General features: G+C 36.5%; 1 protein-coding gene and 2 long non-coding RNA genes across 3 annotated transcripts; 2 read left to right on the top strand and 1 right to left on the bottom strand.

Annotated features, from left to right (window-relative positions):
* Positions 1-4,591: 4,591 nt before the first annotated feature.
* On the top strand, positions 4,592-6,635 carry LOC127868304 (uncharacterized). Its single transcript, XM_052409943.1, has 2 exons — positions 4,592-4,878; positions 6,097-6,635. Exons 1-2 carry the CDS (start codon positions 4,783-4,785, stop codon positions 6,460-6,462), a joined length of 462 nt encoding a protein of 153 aa, XP_052265903.1. The 5' UTR covers positions 4,592-4,782; the 3' UTR covers positions 6,463-6,635.
* A 1,254-nt stretch (positions 6,636-7,889) lies between these two features.
* LOC127868305 (uncharacterized) lies at positions 7,890-10,537 on the bottom strand. The gene is made up of 2 exons (XR_008044068.1): positions 9,503-10,537; positions 7,890-9,138 (listed from the first exon to the last, which is right to left on the bottom strand). It is a non-coding gene; the product is annotated as an uncharacterized LOC127868305 (long non-coding RNA).
* A 5,863-nt stretch (positions 10,538-16,400) lies between these two features.
* Positions 16,401-19,033, top strand: LOC127868301 (uncharacterized). The gene is made up of 3 exons (XR_008044065.1): positions 16,401-16,487; positions 16,967-17,067; positions 17,575-19,033. It is a non-coding gene; the product is annotated as an uncharacterized LOC127868301 (long non-coding RNA).
* Positions 19,034-19,864: the final 831 nt, after the last annotated feature.

The raw sequence follows: 19,864 nt of genomic DNA, 5'->3' as shown, positions 1-19,864 counted from the left end.
TCGCCAGCTGTCAATCAAAACTCACGTAATAATCAATCAGATTTCGTTTATTGCGGCCACATGGTCCGACAAACAAAGACTTACGGAGTAAATGGAATAAGCGTTTTTATGAAAACACACTTAGTGGGCGGAGCGATTGCGTATTTGGCGACTGATCATTTAAGAGGGCTGTCTGTATATAAAGCGGGCAGTTTTCAGTGAATCATATGCCCCAGACCAGACCACGATACTAACCTGGCATATTACAAAAAACACATAGGAATGCTGTCTTTGCTTTTATAACCAGAAACACTAACGTGTGCGCTCTCCCTAATACCAAATTTACTATCATCTCAAACTCAGCCCTCTCTTCTTTCATCAAATAAATGACCTATCAAAACTAGTCTGGCCCTTACAACACCACAGTCTCACAAGACACTTAACACAGCAATAAGAAAGAATTTACAAAGAAATTTTCTACCCCCAACGAACTAGTCATCGGCCCAATCAAACAAACATAGTCCCTTTCTTCTATCATCAAATACATGATCTTTCAAAAACTAGCCTGCCCTTCGCAATAACATTCAAACTATATACCAAATAGCAACAGAGAGAGCCCACGTTACCGTAAGATATGACACAAGACAGCAGAACTACACATGTATATAAGTACCGATACTAACACTATGTACTAATATGTCCTCCGCGAGAGACGTTTAAACGGGGGTGCAGTGTATCGGTGCTATACACCGGGCACTTAAAAGAACCAGGGGCGCCTCTGGAATCGGGGCGTTTCCTGTATCCTGCTCGAACCCCCCACTAACACCTCTCATGGGGCGGAGAGCACAATAACCACACTTGGGTAAATGAAAGCTAGAATACGGGACATAAACTATAATACTATGAGTTTTACAAATTAATATAAAAACATAAATAAATCATATGATATAACAACGGCATTTTGAGATCATTATTTACTTTACCTATCCAATTATAATAGCAAATATAACATAACTACAAAATAAATACATCCCAGCTTGATACATGGTCTGGATGTTTGGCAGGTGGGTGGGAAAGAACGATGGTGACTCCGGGTGGGGCTTTGGGGGGCTCCATGGTTGGTTCTTGACTGATCGTTGTCGCGCGCAGCGAGAGGGGTGGATGAGGGTCTTGTCTCGAGGGTCTTCAGCGGTTGGGTTGCTAGGGCGCGGGGCCGTATGCGGCGCGGGGGGGGGGGGGGCTCGGCGGCTCGCTCGGCGTGGGTGCGCTTGTGCGGGGGCGGCGTGTTCTTGCGATCTGGAACTGCAACGATATACAGCCCTTCACGACTGACCGACGACCGTAAATAACCGACAGACATCTCCTCTTCCGCTCCAGACAAATGCACAACAATCACATACACATACTAACACAACCATACACAGATCAACATCAAGGGACCCGGAACACATGGGCGTGGCACTCTCATACACATCACCCGTTATGAGTGGGGGGTTGTGAGAGCGTTATGTGTGTGTATTCCGGGTCTTACTTACCGAGTGGGTGTTGGTATGTGGGTCGCGTTGAGTGTCTTGTACATAAGTAGTGTGCGGGACACTCGGCGGGATCCGCACCTCATCACCACCTACGGTAAATAAACATTAAGGTCTCATTGGCCAACGTGCACGAAACTCTCTTTAAAATTAAATTATTTGGCGAATACCCGGGAAGCCGGGGTAAATTTGACCTACTTTGGCTCTAAATTAATCTTTTTCCCCTGAGAGTCACAGGGGCAGGTCGGGCTACCATAACCTCGTGAAGAGGCCAGTAGGACCTGTAAATAAACTCTGAAACACACACAGTGAATCATAAATTGAACTAATTATATAAATATTCAAACATTTGTGCTTCTTAAATGTAGGATACAATAATTTTTACTGTGAGAGTAAGTGAGTTTTGTGTTTCTGCAATGGCAGAAGTGGTAAAGTGCATACATTGTGAAAGACAGTTGGGCAGAGGCAACGTGCTGTTTCTTGCGATGCCTGCGAGCGATGGCAACACTTAGGTTGTGATTCTGGTAGTGAACTTATAATATAATTATTTGTTATGACTTACATTTTCAGGTCAGGCATATAATGTTTTCCCATAACTTATGAATCTAAATCATTTGATACTGCATATTATCGGGTAATCAACCAATGTCCGTTAATCCGTTGACACATAACAGATACCTGATAACGATAATAAACATGTCATATAAATGTGGGAAGTCGCTTGACCGTTACCTTTGCGTTATATATATGGGTAATGTACACCGCTGCACACCCGATAATTAATTAAGCATGTTGAAATCCAACATAAAGTGCTGATTACATAGGATTTAAAACAATATGTTTGTACTTTTACCTGAAATAATGAATATGAATGAATATTATAATATTATGTGCATTTTATATTTATGATAAGAATTTACATCTTAACGTTTTATCTAATTTATACATAGTAAATAATCGTGATTATTTTTAACTAGCTTAACGCCCTTAACAATATTATTTCAGATATAAATTTTTACGTTTTCGCACGTCGATTTTGGTATTTTCTTTACGAGTGAAACAATATAGCCAATACAAAATATCCTATTGATTACTCAAACACACTCTTTTACTATATAACATCGGCATTTTTAACCAATGGAATATTTTTAATATGTTATATAAGACTACTTGCTATACTGTCAGTGCGGAAATTGACCTTATTTCTTTATATCCACCTTCACATTTTATTAGCGCCGTCTTTAATTAGGCTATCTCTAATAAAGAACAGATAACTGTGAAATTAATAACAATGTGCAACGGTGATGTGGATACATCCTCGTTTTTAATTTTACATGTACACAACAATTTAGCCATAAATGAAATCAATTATTTTGGCAGTAATCCAATTTTTCCAGTACAGTAGCCAGGTGCCTGTGTATTTAGCTGATAAGATATATTCACCACAGCAGGTTGCTAATACACAGTGTAGACTTCCCCTGTTTTATTATTGTATTTGTTATTTACCTGATTGGATTAAATGAGTCGCGTCTGGGAATAATGGGCATAATGCATGTGCGTAAAGTGTCGACCCTAAATTGGATTTTTGCTAAAAAGACACTTTCATTTAAACGAAAAATGTCATAAAAGCGGAAAGTGCCGTCCCTGATAATTCGTGCGGATTGTACAGGCTAATCTGGGACGACACTTTAAGCACATGCATTATGCACAGTTTTCTCAGAACACGACTCAAATAAAGTATATTCATTCGGGTCTGCTAGCGTTATGTTAAGGGTCATTTTATTTGAAAAGCTGGGTTTCTGTCATAATTTCCATCGTTTTGCTTGTATACACAATTTAATGAATTTATTGGCGCGATGGAGTATAAAACATGCTGACAGAATAGTATCAGTTTTTAATTATGTGTAATTTAATTCGCATCTTTCGCTTAACTCGAAGTTCAATGTCACGCGCACTTCACAAACATCACGTTTCATTGTATTTATTTTTATAAATTATGTACAAATATTAAATGTTATATACATAATTATGTTTTGTTTATTTACGTAACTAGAAAGAAATAATAAAACATTGCTATATATAAAGCGCTTTACTTTTGCAAAATTCTACAATAAATAAAGACATATCGTATTTTATTAAGTGCACGTGCTTGACATTATAAAATATTAGTATTTTATTGTAAAACAATCGAAATTTGACCTGAGATTTGATGCAAGTCACAATTTATTTAGCGGCCGGTATTCTGCTCTCGGCCGCTGATGGTGTATTGTAGTTTATACAATTATGATAAGAAACTGTAGCAGGCAACAGGCATCAGGTTGATAAGAAGAACTGATGTATTTATTGAACGCGAATAACATCAACAACTAATAATGTTTTGAAATTATAAATTTGCCCATAATAATTGTATAACATTATTCATCAAGCGCAAAGTGCATTAAACGCTCGCCCGCTGTTGGGTATTTTTATATTAGTAACACCTTAATACCATCATTTTAAACGGAGAACTCTTTTTGTTAAGTGTACGTGCTTGAAGTAATGTTGCTCTTATTTATATAAGACTACTTGCTATACAGCCAGTGTCATGCGAAAATAGATCTTATTTCAGTAAATAACATTACTTCGGCATTGTAAAATTGCGTATTGTATGATTATAATATATAGACATTTATTTAATGTACTGATATCTAAATCAACTTATGATTTTACCGGTATTATGGCATTGAACGCGTGTATAAAAGGCACATATACTATTCTTATTAAATCATATTAATACTTATACTAATTTAAGACATCACATAATCAGATTGCGCACTGCGTGTAATCAGATTATCACCTTAAAACGATTCCGATGGATTATTAAATCGAGCTTACTATTCAAATCAGTGATTCCTTGTGGTACAATCAAGCATGGGATAATGGCAGACATACCCATGGCACAGTCATGATTTATTTTATGTAGCTCACAGCCGAGGATCGAACCAATGGTATCTGATATTTTGAAGCGGATATGTTTGCCACTAGGCTATACGAGGTTTCAAGAATGAACATGGGTCAGTTACTCTATCGGTATAGAATCTGACGGTGTTTACAACATGATACAGAAGCATAAATATTACGTATCTGAACATCATTCTTTCATGTTAGTTTGAAAAAGTATGTGTATTTCTAGGTCTTTGATGTGCTGATTTAATTTTATTTGTTTACCTTACAGACTCTGGAAAATGGCCCTGAAGCAGATGAGACGAATTCCACACCAGAAACTGAGGAAATGTCAGATAACCGTTCACCAGACTTGAGTTTCGAGAACGAGGCAGATGGTTTGTTGGTTGAAAGCAGTGCATCACTACTAGACGTATCTCTAAGAGTGAGTTGTTTTATCGTTATACAAAATGTTGTTGAATAAAGATAATTTGAAACAAGATGCGTTTGTGAAACACAATGTCCCCCTAAATAATGTTTGACCTTGAAGGATGACCTTGACCCTTCACCACTCAAAATGTGCAGCTCCATGAGATACACATGCATTTCAAATATAAAATTGCTAGCTTCAATATTGCAGAAGTGACATTACATGAGCAATTTTGACCCATATATTTGACCTTTAAGGATGACCTTGACCTTTCACCACTCAAAATGTGCAGCTCCATGAGATACACGTGCATGCCAAATATCAAGTTGCTATCTTTAATATTGCAAGTGTATTCATAAAATAAGCGATTTGGGCCACATATATTTGACCTCTGACCTTGAAGGATGACCTTGACCTTTCACCACTCAAATTGTGCAGCTCCATGAGATACACATGCATGCCAAATATCAAGTTGCTATCTTCAATATTTCAAAAGTATTAATAAAATAAGCGATTTGGGACAAATATGTTTTACCTCTGACCTTGAAGGATGACCTTGACTTTGACCTTTCACCACTCAAAATGTGCAGCTCCATGAGATACACATGCATGCCAAATATCGAGTTGCTATCTTCAATATTGCAAAAGTATTCATAAAATGAGCAATTTAGGCCACATATATTTGACCTCTGACCTTTCACCACTCAAAATGTGCAGCTCCATGAGATACTCATGCATGCCAAATATCAAGTTGCTATATTCAATATAGCAAAAGTTATTGCAAAATGTTTAAGTTGGCGCAAACCAACCAACCAACAGACCAACCAACAGACAGGGCAAAAACAATATGTCCCCCACTTCTATAGTGGGGGACATAAAAAAATATTTGTAGTTCAAGGTCGCGGTGTTGTAGTGGATGAGATATCCGCCTAGCGATCGGGTGTTAGTGGGTTCACTCCTTACTTGGGAAGCATTCTAATTATCTCCTCCATGGACACCAAGTACTGGTTCTTCCCAGGAAACCGACTCGATAATGTCCATGTCTGCCTACCATGCTCGAAAGGGCACTTGGCAGTATAAATAGATAGTTGTTTTTCATGCTCTTCCCATTTTTAAAGAAAAAACTGAAGAAGTTATCAGTTTGGTGATGCCTTAGTAAAATACAGAAAGACCTATAATCTTTACTTCAAACTGCATTTACTTTGCTTGTAAAAATGTATTTATTTATTTCAGCTCCATGACTATGGAAGGTTTACACCAGTACCCGCCATAATCCGTCATCAGTGTGAACAAGTGCAACCGGAGCTGATTTCTGTGGTTACTCAAACCGACGATACGAGAGTTCCCAGAAGTATATCAACCCAGACTTCTACTGAAACGTCGACAGTTGGGATACAAGTGGATCGGCCTAGCTTCACCTTTGAGGATATAAGGGATGATGACGATAAGGTGTTGTTCTACACTGGTATCCCAACTGCTGGAACTTTTGAGTGTTTATTTGATGAGGTCAGTGTTGGAATGAAAGCAGGGTTAGCACGAAAAACCTGTCCCCGGAAAATAAAGTGTGTTTATAAACTGAAAATAGTCATGCTAATATAAACTGGAAAAGTGGCTCCTTAAAACTAGTACAAATTAAGTTTGATAAGAAGCTGAACAAGTGAACTTTGTGAGAAATTCAGTATACAATTTAACTAGAAGTGTTTGACCATTGCATGTATGTATAAGTAATATACTATGTAATTATGTGAATAATACTTAATTTCACATTTTACAGTCAGCTTTCATTTGTGAAAATAAAATTGTTACTGATTATTATTTTCTTGTCTCATATTCCATACAAACATTTTCAGGCAAAAAAAGAAAATTGTGTTTCTGCGTTTGTGTGTTTGTGCCAATATATTTATACATGTTTTCTTGCTTGAAAGCAGTTTTGTAAGACCAAACAAATTATAAGACTGAAATTCTGATAAATATTGTACTGGATTCAAGTTTACATACATTAATTGACACAGAGCGTTGAAAACACAGATTTCTTTTGTATACCTAAGTAAATGTTTGTCTTTAAGGTTTAGTACTGCTACTGAAGACTTAATCAACAGTTAATTTATAATTGGGAGCAATAAACCCGTCAAGAATTTTTATGCCCCCGAAGGAGGGCATATAGTGATCAGACTGTCTGTCGGTCTGTCCGTCCGTCACACTTTGCGTTTAGGTTTCGAAAAATCCTCATAACTGCTATGTCGCTTTGGATAGCAATTTCATATTTGGCATGCATGTGTATATGGACAAAGCTTTTCCATACGCACACAAATTTTGACCCCTGTGACCTTGACCTTAAACTAAGGGTCCGCGTTTAGGTTTCGAATATGCATTTAGGTTTCGAAAAAAGCTCATAACTTCTATGTCGCTATAGTGATCGGACTGTCTGTCGGTCTGTCCGTCACACTTTGCGTTTAGGTTTCGAAAAATGCTCATAACTTCTATGTCGCTTCAGATAGCATTTTCATATTTGGCATGCATGTGTATATGGTCAAGGCCTTTCCATATGCACACAAACTTTGACCCCTGTGACCTTGACCTTAAACTTAGGGTCCGTGTTTAGGTTTCGAAATATGCATTTAGGTTTGGGAAAATGCTCATAACTTCTATCAAGCGTATATAGGGGGCATAAGTCATCCTATGGTGACAGCTCTTGTTTAAAACCAAGATTTCTGATACAAGTAGCAACACCTGCAGAGTACTTGTCAGATGTAAAGCAGAAGTCATACCAGCAAAGCTTCCAAGGTGTCTATTAACTCAATGGGGTTCTGAAATGATCTATACTTGGACAAAAAGCATTGTGCACAGATTTTTAATAAGATGCAGCTGTTGATACCTCTGTGTTGATTTTCTTAATTTGGTTCATGCTTGCCACTCATTAATTTCATATCATTTTAACATTTTGAAACAGATTATTATCGTAAACCCTTCGGTTTTTCTCCAAACACAGGTAAGGTAATAAGTGATGGATAATAACATAGCAAAAGTTCTTTTTATGATTTATCATTTTAAGAGCAAATCAATTTAGCGGAATAACAATTGACAATCACGTTGTGATGGTATTAATGAACCGTACACAAATCGTTGAAAAGCATTCTACATGTACTACTGTAAAATTCATAATATGAACAGTTGATAAATATTTATACATTCATACACTTTTATGTACAATATTTATATGCTTTGTAGAGCTAAATGACTATTGAAACATAAAAAAGGAGGGACCTCAATGATGTCCTGTACTGTTGTTACTTAAATTATTTTCTGATCTGGCGTTAACTTTTGTTATTTAACCCTATTCCACTTGGAAGCACAGTGAAAACAGCATAAAACCAGAACAGCATGCTAGTAACTCGCAGTCTGTTCAGGTTTTATACTGTTTGCTGCTCATCAGTATTTAAGGGTTGGAAATGAAGCCTTTAAAACTTAAATTTAGTAATAAAGGTACTTTATTACATTTAACTTTTTAAGGAACTACAAAAGCTTGAAAATACATATTTAAGAAGTAAAGGGTTAATCTCTAGAGAAAAGTGAGACATCAAAATTATAAAAACATATTCTAGGAGCAAGGGTAAGCTTGCGAGAAATTCACAATTGTGATCTTAAATTCATATTTGTTACTATTCTTTAAAGATTGCACTCAATTTCTTTTAAATCTTTCAGTCTCTTGTTTCAGTAAAATTACTTCACCAAAATTGGATGCAGTTACACGTAATTTTCTTTCATCTTCCCAAAGTACGTTCTTTCCCTGACCTCTGGTTAATTTTTCAATACTTTGGCATTCAAGTTCATCCATTTGTAGCATATCCATCATTTTCGACATTTTATCCTTCACAGTTTCACTATTCAGATCTACGCTATCACTAAAGTTATATCCAATTTCTATAAACTTTGGTAATTTCACCTCTTCCTTCTCTTCTACAAAGTTCAAAAGCCATCCAGCTGTTGGGTTGCATATTTTCGAGTTTTGAACGGAAACTGTTCTCATTTACAGAAATCGCAAGAAGTTCTTTTCTGGTGTTATTTTCGACTGGCTCTAATTTTGACTCAAAGGTATGTTTCCGAAATGTAAATTCGCTAGACTTTTTAGGCGTTCGCTTTCTTTTCCGGGGATTATTAAATCTGTCCCACACGCATTTTTTTGAGGTTGATCTTAGAGTGCCGTCCTTCTTTTTAGCAGTGAGATCAGAAAGGGCATACATAAATGCACCAATATGGATACATGCTTCTCCGCTCCTGAAAATATATAAACATAATAATTAGACATACTTTCAAACTGCACTTTTTTTTTTGCTCGAGCATCTAAATTTTGATGAAAATTTCCCAGAAACTGGTCCATCCCGAGAATAGCTTGTGACCAGTATATAGATCTATGAAAATGATTGGTATAATGCCGATTCGGGGATCGTAACTACTAGTTCTTCTTGAATGCTCTGAGGGTTTATGAGTACATTCGTACACCTCACAACCCAGAGGGTAAATATAGCTGGGAGTTGGATTATTGCAACTAGGATTGTAACAGAGGCATGTCTCTTGATAAATTATTTATAACCTTGTTTCAATATTGCAAGAACTTATATGAAAAACTGTGTACACTCACCCGGCTGTGCAATTACATTCCGCTGAATGAACCTGTCCAGTGACCTTTGACAGACAGAGCCACACACTGTGATCTGGGTTTTCTTTCACATTTGCACTCGGTAGTGATGGTAATACTTTGCATTTAACAAAACAATGTTCCCATTTGTCACTTATGTCATGGTACAAAATACTGTGTTTATGTCTGTAAACATAATACAATTTTTTGATCTCAATTGTTTTTGTGTGTTCATTTTCAGCACAAAATAATTGTAGATGTCACTATCTATTAATGTAGGAAAGTCCATTAAGTCACTACTCAACGTTTTTAATACATCTGGATGTGGCAGCTTTTCACCGAGTGGCGTAAAAAGTTTTTCTGTTTTCCTTTTTTCATAATTTACTTCCGCATTCCTGTGCAGCTGTCGATCATTTAATCCTAGCTTTTGTACGCCTTTTGTCCTCAAGACAAGTTCATTCTTATTCCCTGACACATAATGATTATGAAATCGTAAATAATCCTTCAATTGTGCAACACTTAATTTGTCAATTTCGATGTCAGACAGATAACGATCGTTTTCTTTCTCATTCGACGCCATTGTTACTGGAAATCAATACTACCCAGCGATTCAATCGCACATTCTCGGCCCTTTCCGTCAAACATCGGATAAGTATTATGATAATCTGCGAGGGGTACCGAATGCCAGCGATTGAGAACCTCCAATTCCGGAGAATACTCAGGGGAGATATGCGACTTTCCGAAAAGGGCTCAGTGGCCTCCCTTATTCTAGAAGATGCCCAAGGGAAGTAACTGCCGTGAGGAGTTTGATCTAAAGTTTGCGAATGGGAGATATAGGCCCGACAATTCGAGTAAAATTACATATGCAAATTTGAATTAAAAAATAGTCATGAGGATGTTAAGCAGCCTTTTATTAAGTGGGTCTTCAACTGTCGGGTCCAAGTGCCCGATAATCGACTTTGGGACCCGACAATCGACTAAAGACCCAACAATACGGCGGTAAAATGGACGTTTGACCCACCATTTTACCCAATCTGAAACTATATATATATATATATATATATATATATATATATATATTTCACCTCAGCGATATTGGCCCTTCTATATCTATATGACCGGTTTCAGTCTGTAAAATGTGATAGAGAAACCTAAGAGTATGGACCGGTCACTATTTTTTGTATATGAACCGTTCGGGGTTACACAACACTAAATATGCACTGTGTTGAAGAGTTTTATTGAACAGCATTGACACTATTTAAGCTTTAACAAGAATAAAAACAACAACTTAATTTAGATTAAACGACACGCTTACCTATATGCAAAAGTTAATCCAATGTGTATACCAATAAAATCGAAACGATATTCACTTACATTTTCTATTCTTCCATCCCTTTATCGAAACTTATTTTAAATCACACTATTTTATTGTATTCCTATCAAAGTGTACATCATGTATGATAAACACAAAATCCGAAATGCGTTTTGCATTCGTTCGATGCCTTAAACAAATAACTAATTGTTAAAAAAAACACCACGTCCGACATATCCTTAACATCCAGAGAATTTAGCCCCAACTGGAATGTTTCGTCAGAGAAACTACGTCACACGATATACGTCATTGTTTGCGCATTCAGTTGCATGAAAAATAAAAGTACGAAAAGCCGGTACAGCACTGACTGTACAATGATGCAGGGGACACTCTTCGGTGTAATATAAGAAATAGTAAACTCCACTTCGGTCCCAATGGCATTATATATTGACCAGCCTGGCATCCAAAAACTGTATATGTCTGTACAGCCTACGGCTTCGGTCCATATACGGTTTATGGCTGCCTGGCTCGTCACTATAATGTCATAGGGACCTCATTGGGGTTTACTTTTTTTAAATATATATATATGCAACTGAAATTTGGCAACGATTTCAGACGTATACAAGGATTTATTCTTAAAACGTAAGATATCGGCACAAACTTTTATACACTTACTATTTTTGCTAATTTATTTCAATAACTTGAGATTTTGCAAAAATAAGTTTTCAACGGTGTGTTAACATTCTGTTCAGCCCGTGAGTAAGCATCCTTCACCATGCTCTTGCTGCAAACTCAGTGTTAGATGTTCCAATTTCTATAGTTGACCGCTGTAAATTTGGCATGGCATATTCAATACTTTTTTAACCAACATGACCGATGATGATTGACTTTTTGTATGGCAGTTAGTAAAACTGTGTAAAAAGAAGAGTTGTTTATAGACTAGAATGAACAATTTCGGTGGGAATGAATGCTAAATCATGCTTGATGTAGGGGTAGAGGTTTTCTGCAGTGATGAAACAATACTTTTACCTTGAACAAACCCGTCTTTGTCGTACTTGAGTGTGTAACATTTGTACTGCTAATTCTATTTGAATCGAGGCATATAGCGATATGTTGTCTTGTTACACTACTTGTGCATGGAATTGTTAAAGCGAGATTAAACGATTGTTTATATGTGTTAAATTGTAACATATTAATAAAATATTATACAATGACACTAACTAGGCAAGAAAAATTATACATTGAAGACGAATTTAATAAAGTGCAGCAAAAGACAAATAAGCGCCCGAGCCGATTGTGACGAAGATATTTTGTACTTAGTTTCCTACAATAACCGAAGCATTCGTCTTTTTAGTTAATGTTCGTGTGTCGCATGAATAGATATTGTTGCAGGAATTTAAAATGAATCGTTACTCTTAATTTAGATTCACATCGTACATGCATGATTTACATGCTGGCGAATTCGACTGTACAGACATTTTCGATTTCAGAATTAAACATCTGGCTTATTTCGCATTTAAAAACACATGTTCTTCTTAACTTACATTATAATTTATATTGAAATATATGTTTAATAAGTTTTTACACAATTTATATAAATTCAAAAATATTTTACAAACTCGTATAGTCTCGCTTTAAGGACTACTTGGAGTGGCGTAAACGCAAAATATCACACACAATTTTAACATTACAACACAAGGTTAGATTCAGTTAACTAAATATGTTTTCCTATTGTTTCAGCAATTGAAGACAACTATTTATATTGCATCAGGAACCAGTTTAATTAAAAAGTGTGTGAAAAATAGAATACAATGTAAGTGCGATAGTAAACTTGAAAATATCCAACTCTTCTCAAAAAGGCTGACTCGCTATGGAAACTTTTCTTCAACTCGTCGGATAAATTTAAATACACACTCACACTAACAAAGTATTCTCTATTTATCCAAAGGGTTAATTTTGAGAAGAAATGGATTGGTGTATTGAAGTTAATTGCACGATCAAATGAAGCAATCCGGATACTTACATTAGGTTTCACTTCTATTACATTATAAGTTGTATATTTCAATATCGGTTATGTACATATTATATCAATGAAGTATTGCATATGTATACAATATTAAAGGGGCCGTTTAACAGATTTTGGCATGTGTTGAACCTTGTCATTAAATGCTTTATATTGATAAATTTAAACATTTGAACTAAAAATCTCCCCCAAAAAAGAGAATACGATTTTAAAAAAAGTAAAAAAAGTAACCCTCAACAGGGCTCGAACCACTGACCCCTGGAGTCCTTGAGTAAAAAGTCTCCCGCCGAGACCACTCGACCAGCCATGCTCATGCTCTGAGCGGATGTATTGTTTACCTATATAAGCAATCCTCGTAGTTTCCCAAACTATAAGGACAACAACAGAAATTTCCAAATTATTCAATCGTTTCGCGTCGCACGACGCTTTATAATTTTCAGGTTTTCAAATCATCAAAGGATGCATATAATAGATATTTAAGAGCATGGTAAATTGTCAGTAGTACTATTTCCTCAAATATAAAAATATAAATAACTAAAACTAAAATTTGCGAATCCAAACAACTTTTTTTAATTTTGTCAATTTATCAAAACGTGAAATCTGTTAAACGCCCCTTTAAAATAAACGAGCATTGACATTAAATGATCAATTCAATGCACATGCCTGTATAAATCAATATGTAACCACAATGCCATTCTAAAACAGGACATGCTCGATAATATTAAAGTAATATTATGGGCATCTTACAGTTTATAGCTGTCTATCGCAACCGTTGTTTATTTTTGGTGTTTTCACTTCATATACACTTATATTTGTTAATGCAGGAACAACATACTAAAACAATATCCCGAAAAGAAAAAAATAATGCATTTGACTATCAACCGTACGTTTGTTTTGACAACTGACGGCAGAAATGATTTGATTTACGATGTGAATCAGTTTTAGTGCAGATTCGTTCATACGACACAAAGACACTATTTTGTTTTACGGATCATTTCGGCTTAGAGGACTGGATGAGTCATGTAAAATATCGAATATAATATATATTTTTATAAACAACTGGTAGCAAGATGAGTTGCAAATAATTTGTCAGTAACCACATTTTAACTAACTCTTTAGACCTGTTAATTCTTTTCAGCTCAATTCAACATTAAAAAGTGCCCATAATATCACTTTAGGCCACAACAAATTGAAGCTGTGTTCTACAGATTGTTGCTTCCCAAATATGGAGCGATTGAGCGAAATAAAAATAAATTTATTTTTATTCTATTTTTTGTTAACTCGCAGGCGAGCAAAAAGACAAAAAATATATATATATATATATTGTCAATGTAAATTGATATACTTTGCCAAATAAATGCATGGTATCTGCAAAATACCAGTATAATATCATTTAGTAGCAATAATTGAGTTTAAGCCCTCAGATGCTTGTAAAAATAAATAAAATCTCAAAGAGCTGTTCTGCTTACTCACACAAGGTTGTGATTTCTTAAATTTAATGATACACTATAGTTTTCATTACTAAAGTTATATAAGAAGCTCAGTGGTCTGTCAATGATGGTTTCATGACATGAATTAATAAATTAAACAATAAATATCAAGCATAAGCAGTGATTTTTCTTCGCGTCATACTTTATAGCCTGTGCCTTTTTGATTAGCGATAAAGTGCGATAAACCATGACATTGGGAAAATTGAATAATTATTAAAATGATTATAGATAACAGTATGTCAATTGTTTATAAGTGCATGTTTAACTGCTTTCAAAAATGAAAATAATAAAGTGATAGGGCATTAAACTGCTGTATGATAACCTCAATAAACTAATTGATTTTATTTAAAAAGTTTGACTTATTTTTGTTGGAAATTTTGGCGAGACTTTAAAAAAAAAGTTACTTTTTGCCATAGGGAAAAAGCTTTCTTCACATTTTGCAATTTGGACACAGTGTAGCGCCGTTAAATGTCGCATCGCCGTTATATGTCGCAGGCTACGAGATTTGTCGCAACGTCGACGATAAATGTCGCAAGGAACGATAAATGTCGCAAATCCTACTGACGATATATGTCGCAACTTTAACGATAAATGTCGCAAAAATTTCAACTGCCGATATATGTCGCAACATTAACGACAAATGTCGCACACCTTTGTAAGTCATGTTAAAAATGAAATGGTGAAGTAAAAATGACTAAAACTTTAAGGTTAGATCTTTTGGTTCTTTGGGTCGATTTACACCAGAATGCTCAGTTTTTAGTGAGTATTGTCCGAAATGGTCAGTTGTGGTCAGTATTGTCCACAAATGTCAGCTGCGGTGAAGATCGACCGAAGCGGTCATATTTATTCATTTTCGACCAAAAACGTTAAGTTTTATTTAAAATAAAAAAAATCCTTGTTTTGAATTGATCGGAAATCGGAAAAACGAGGTACCCGTAAGTTTTCTTTGGGTTTGAGGCCGTTTCGACAAGTTTGGTTATATAAGGTCAGTCTTAAAAGGACCGTCTGGGTAAAACAAATTGTGAATCCCTCGGTTTATCTGCTGGAGACTGACAACTTTGCCATCTTTGAATAAGCGATAAAAGGCGAATATTCTTGGGTAGAATTGTCAATCGCACCTGTACCTGCTCAGCTCTTTGGCTCATTGTGGGGCCGGCAAAGGACAATGCCTTTCTATGAAAACTGCCAGGAAATACTGGTTCGCTTCTGAAACGGTTGGTCGTGCGGGTTCAGCTGCGCAATGCATTAGATACTAAACCCATAATCAAATTATCGCCGATTACAGCTTACTTTACTGTGTGAACGGCTTTACACCCAACGTAATTTTCAGTCTCAAATGACAAGGACTCCGTGTCGGTCGTAATTACCAGTAAACTGAACAAGCTGTACGATTTTCCAACCTAAATTTGAAGAAAGGCTTGCACTAAGGTCTTCGTCAATTCAATATTGTTGTACGGCGAAAAGATAAGTTCAGTAGCTGAAAAAAAGTCTTTTTTACGACACATACATTACTGTTGTCATTGACAAAAAATAAGATACAAACTTTCACCAGATTATATTCAAATCTTCACAGTTGTTAAACAAATATTTCATTTGTGTGCTCCCCTGAACGTTTTCGGATCTTTGCAGGGGCGGTTTATGGAGGGCAGAAGCGGCTTGCGTCCCCCACCCCCTTAAATCAGCCAAGATTTTTTAAAATTAAAATGTGCATATTTGGGCCTTAAAATCGGATGCCAAAAGTTGCTGAAAAAAAGTCTTTTTTACGACACATACATTACTGTTGTTATGACAAAAATAAGATACAAACTTTCACCAGATTATATTCAAATCTTCACAGTTGTTAAACAAATATTTCATTTGTGTGCTCCCCTGAACGTTTTCGGATCTTTGCAAGGGCGGTTAATGGAGGGCAGAAGCGGCTTGCGTCCCCCCCCCCCTCCCCCCCTTAAATCAGCCAAGATTTTTTAAAATTAAAATGTGCATATTTTGGCCTTAAAATCGGATGCCAAAAGTTGTTTAACAAAAAAAAAATGCCTTCGGCGATGGAATTGGATAGCATAAATTATCTTTGTTTGTAGGCCTGACCGTTTGTCCTTGAGCCGTAGTTGGTTAACAATCCGCTAGCTGTCTTGCTCTGACTGGTGCACTGGACATGATTTCAATGTGAGTCATCATACTGATTGTTTAATTAACACATGAATTTCAGTTTGTTTGTTAAAGTACTAACTTAGCTGTGTATTTACAGTGGATGTAGTGGTGCGCAGCAGGTGGTAGACTAGGTATTTCCATAAATACACTATGTTTACAGAATTGCGGCCAGTGGAGCAACATAGCTGATGAGTTAATAGCACTAGTTCTTCAGACAAATAACTTTATTTTCAACCTATAAAGCATATTTAGCTGTAGGTGGGGCCATTTAGCTGTAAGATCTGGCTTTTGTTCTGTTAAGCCCTTAGAGTAATGAATTTAAGAGTGAAGACCATAGCGCCTTTTCCTAGTCAAGTATCGGGCAGCTGTATGTCTTTTCAGAAATGCACATGTCTTCTTAAGCATGTCATTGTGTTTGCTTTTAATAAGATAGGCAATAAACTCATAACCTTTAGACAAATGAGCATCTGTAAATTCAGATTTCACTACTTCAGAGTCAGCCAGACCATGATTGAGCTTAAGGATTGTGCTGCGGATGCAGCCTGTGCAGTTCCCGGAGAAAGTCACTGTCTTGGGCAATGCGGTCTGGTATCAGGTAAGCACTATTGAAAGCCTCACACTTTTGGGGGGTATGAAGCCTTGTGCTGTCAATGCGATCTGGTTCAAGTACAATCAGAATGCATTCTCAAAGCAGTACTTCATCAGATATGGTTATCTCAAGCTTACAGTTCGCGGGCAGATATGACTTCCATTTGTTCTTGCTAGCAGAATCCCTACAGGCCAAACTATGCGTTAAGCACTATTTTCCACAGCAACCCTTGCAGACAGAAAAACAATACTTAAAATTACTTCTGGCATTTAATTTCTAATTTCCTTTATATCTCTTTTGTATGTTTGTTTGCCCTTTTTAACTCTGACATGCCATCTTGCTCACATTGATGGAGCATACCTGTTTTTGTTTAGAGCCAAGTCCCCAGCTGCTCGAGTTTGCCGTGTCGATAATGAGAAAGCCATGGCATGATGTCTCCTCTATGTGTTTCCTTATCTCAGTGTTGAACATAATTGCCAGTTTCAGGGGCCTAAACATTTTATTTTATTAAAGGTCTGGATGATCCTTGCCTGACTGCGGGTTTGTGTACACCTCAATCCGACTCTGTGTCCTGAACAGAGGCCGCAGTGGTGCAGCGCTTGTGGACGATCCATCAACATCCTGAAAGGTCAACACTACACCAAGCTGGGAAAATTGATCCTGATAGTCATCCCCAGGTAGTGGAATGAATGTACACTGAACTACAGAGGAATCACACCCAAATGACTTTCCTGCCACGACATTAGTGTGTCCACTCGCGTAGGAATTCCTTAGCAAACGTGCTCTTTTGCATGGTGACTGTGGGCATTTTTGCAAAACTTACGCTTTCAACACTGGATTTTAAAGAGAATACTTAATAAAATGTCGCTAACAGGACTTATTTATATGAGAGAGACTATCTGGATGCGCATTAAGTGTCACTTTGTGTCGTAAGCTGTTGAAGGAGCGATTTGCGCCTTTTTAAGTGTTAATTTTGGGTAGCCGGCTTGTATCGGCTAGAAAGCTGCAAATTATGACTCTCATCATAATAGCATTAATTTTTGTAATTGCAATGTGTATGTTTAGATTGTAAGTGAAGCTTTTAATAATAATTTTCTTAAAAAACCTGATTTTATATGCTGTCAGTGAGTTTTTTATTGAAAAAAGTGCTTAAAATTAAAAAAAAGTCTCCTATTTCATCAAGAAAAGTACACTGATTCACAATCAATACATTTATTTGGGCCTTTTGCTGATATATTGGTGAATTTCGCATGCAATGATACCAGTTTTTGCCATAAAAGTTACGCGTAACAATAATTGGAGACACAAAATCAGCTGTCGTCACTTAGACTAAAAATCATGCATTCCGACTTGACTGCGGCCAATTTAGTCACCGCTTTAAATGGCCATTTTAAGGCCTTTACCCCCATCCGAATGCACTGAAATTGCATATTCATTGTGGAAATAGTTGAAAACTCATGTGGAGAAAGTTTGAAAAAGATGGGACAAAGTTGAGTTCCCTTAAAGGTTACATTACACTAAATCATTGTGTATCCCTCCGTGGTCCATTCGAAAGTAGTGCCTATTTCTAAGGAGTTCCTTTTCTCTTCTTGAATATAAGCCATTTAACAATGTGAGACATGTCTTTTGTGGTTATTTGTAATATCCTGTATGTGTCTGGAGTACTTTGATGCCTTGGATTGGAAGCTAACTTAAAAGATGAACTTTTGAGGGTGTGTTTTCTATTGTGTGGGGCTTTTGTCGAAATTAGGATTCCAAAACGCGTTTTTCTACGGTGGGTTCATTCGACAGCGATTTACTTTCTTAGAAGTTGCGAGACGGTATGTTTTTGATTGCAATTATTGGAAGATGACAGATCCATCTTTAAAATGATACCAGGTTCGGAAAAATTGATACGTTGGAAAGGCAAGAAAAATGCTGTGAAAGTTGTCAGTTTTATAATGGGACCCTATGGGAATCGGAATTAGTGTAATATAACCTTCGAAGCGGTATCGTAAGGGACGTATCATGTACCGGTTGCAGAAAGGACACCCTTAGAACGATCTACACTGCGAAGATTTCACAGATACAAAGAGTTTTATTCGATTGAAAATAATCGACTGTACTTTAAGGGAAAAGAGCTTTTGTGTGAATCAAAATGCAGCAAAGTTATATCTCATAATTATCATAAAAGTCAAGGCATTGATGTGAGAAGGTTATATCATCTGTTAGAACGAAGATATACTGGAGTTTCAGAGGCAAGGATAAAGCAAGTAATTTCTAAACTGCCGGATTATCAGAAGAGAAATGCAAAGTTTTCGAACAAAGCCCCTCTAAAGCATGTGGACAGCAGTTCTGTGCACGATATACTTCAAATCGATCTCGTCGATATGCAGAGACATGCAGTTATATACAATAAAGAAAAGTGTAAATTCATTCTAAGCGTAATGGATATATTTAGTCGGTTTGTATGGTTACGAGCTATACCTAGCAAATCAGCCGATGTAATCACTAAACAGTTGAGTCGCATATTTGCAGAATTTGGTAAACCAAAAATAATTCAGCATGATAGAGGACGTGAATTCGATGGGGAAGTAAAACGGTTGTTGAAAGTTCTCAATATAAAGAATATCAAAAGTCGCCCTTATCACCCTCAAAGTCAGGGGAATGTTGAAAGGATGCATAAAACATTGGCACAAAAGATTGCATACGATTTGACGCATGCGAATAGCTTTGGTATAAACTGGGCAAAACAGTTACCAGGGTATCAACGTATACTAAACAATGACCCAAAAGAATGTCTAGCATGGAAGTCACCGCATGA

The sequence above is a fragment of the Dreissena polymorpha genome, chromosome 2, assembly GCF_020536995.1.
Source record: "Dreissena polymorpha isolate Duluth1 chromosome 2, UMN_Dpol_1.0, whole genome shotgun sequence".
In the NCBI taxonomy this organism is placed as follows: Eukaryota; Metazoa; Mollusca; class Bivalvia; order Myida; family Dreissenidae; genus Dreissena; species Dreissena polymorpha.
The sequence above is the reverse complement of the archived record's forward strand: the minus strand, read 5'-3'. Positions and strand labels throughout refer to the sequence as shown.

Excerpts from the sequence above, each read along its gene's own strand:
- LOC127868304 (XM_052409943.1), top strand. The coding sequence starts at position 4,783 with ATGTCAGATAACCGTTCACCAGACTTGAGTTTCGAGAACGAGGCAGAT. Across the intron at positions 4,879-6,096 it reads TACTAGACGTATCTCTAAGA|CTCCATGACTATGGAAGGTT; the intron begins GTGAGTTGTTTT and ends TATTTATTTCAG.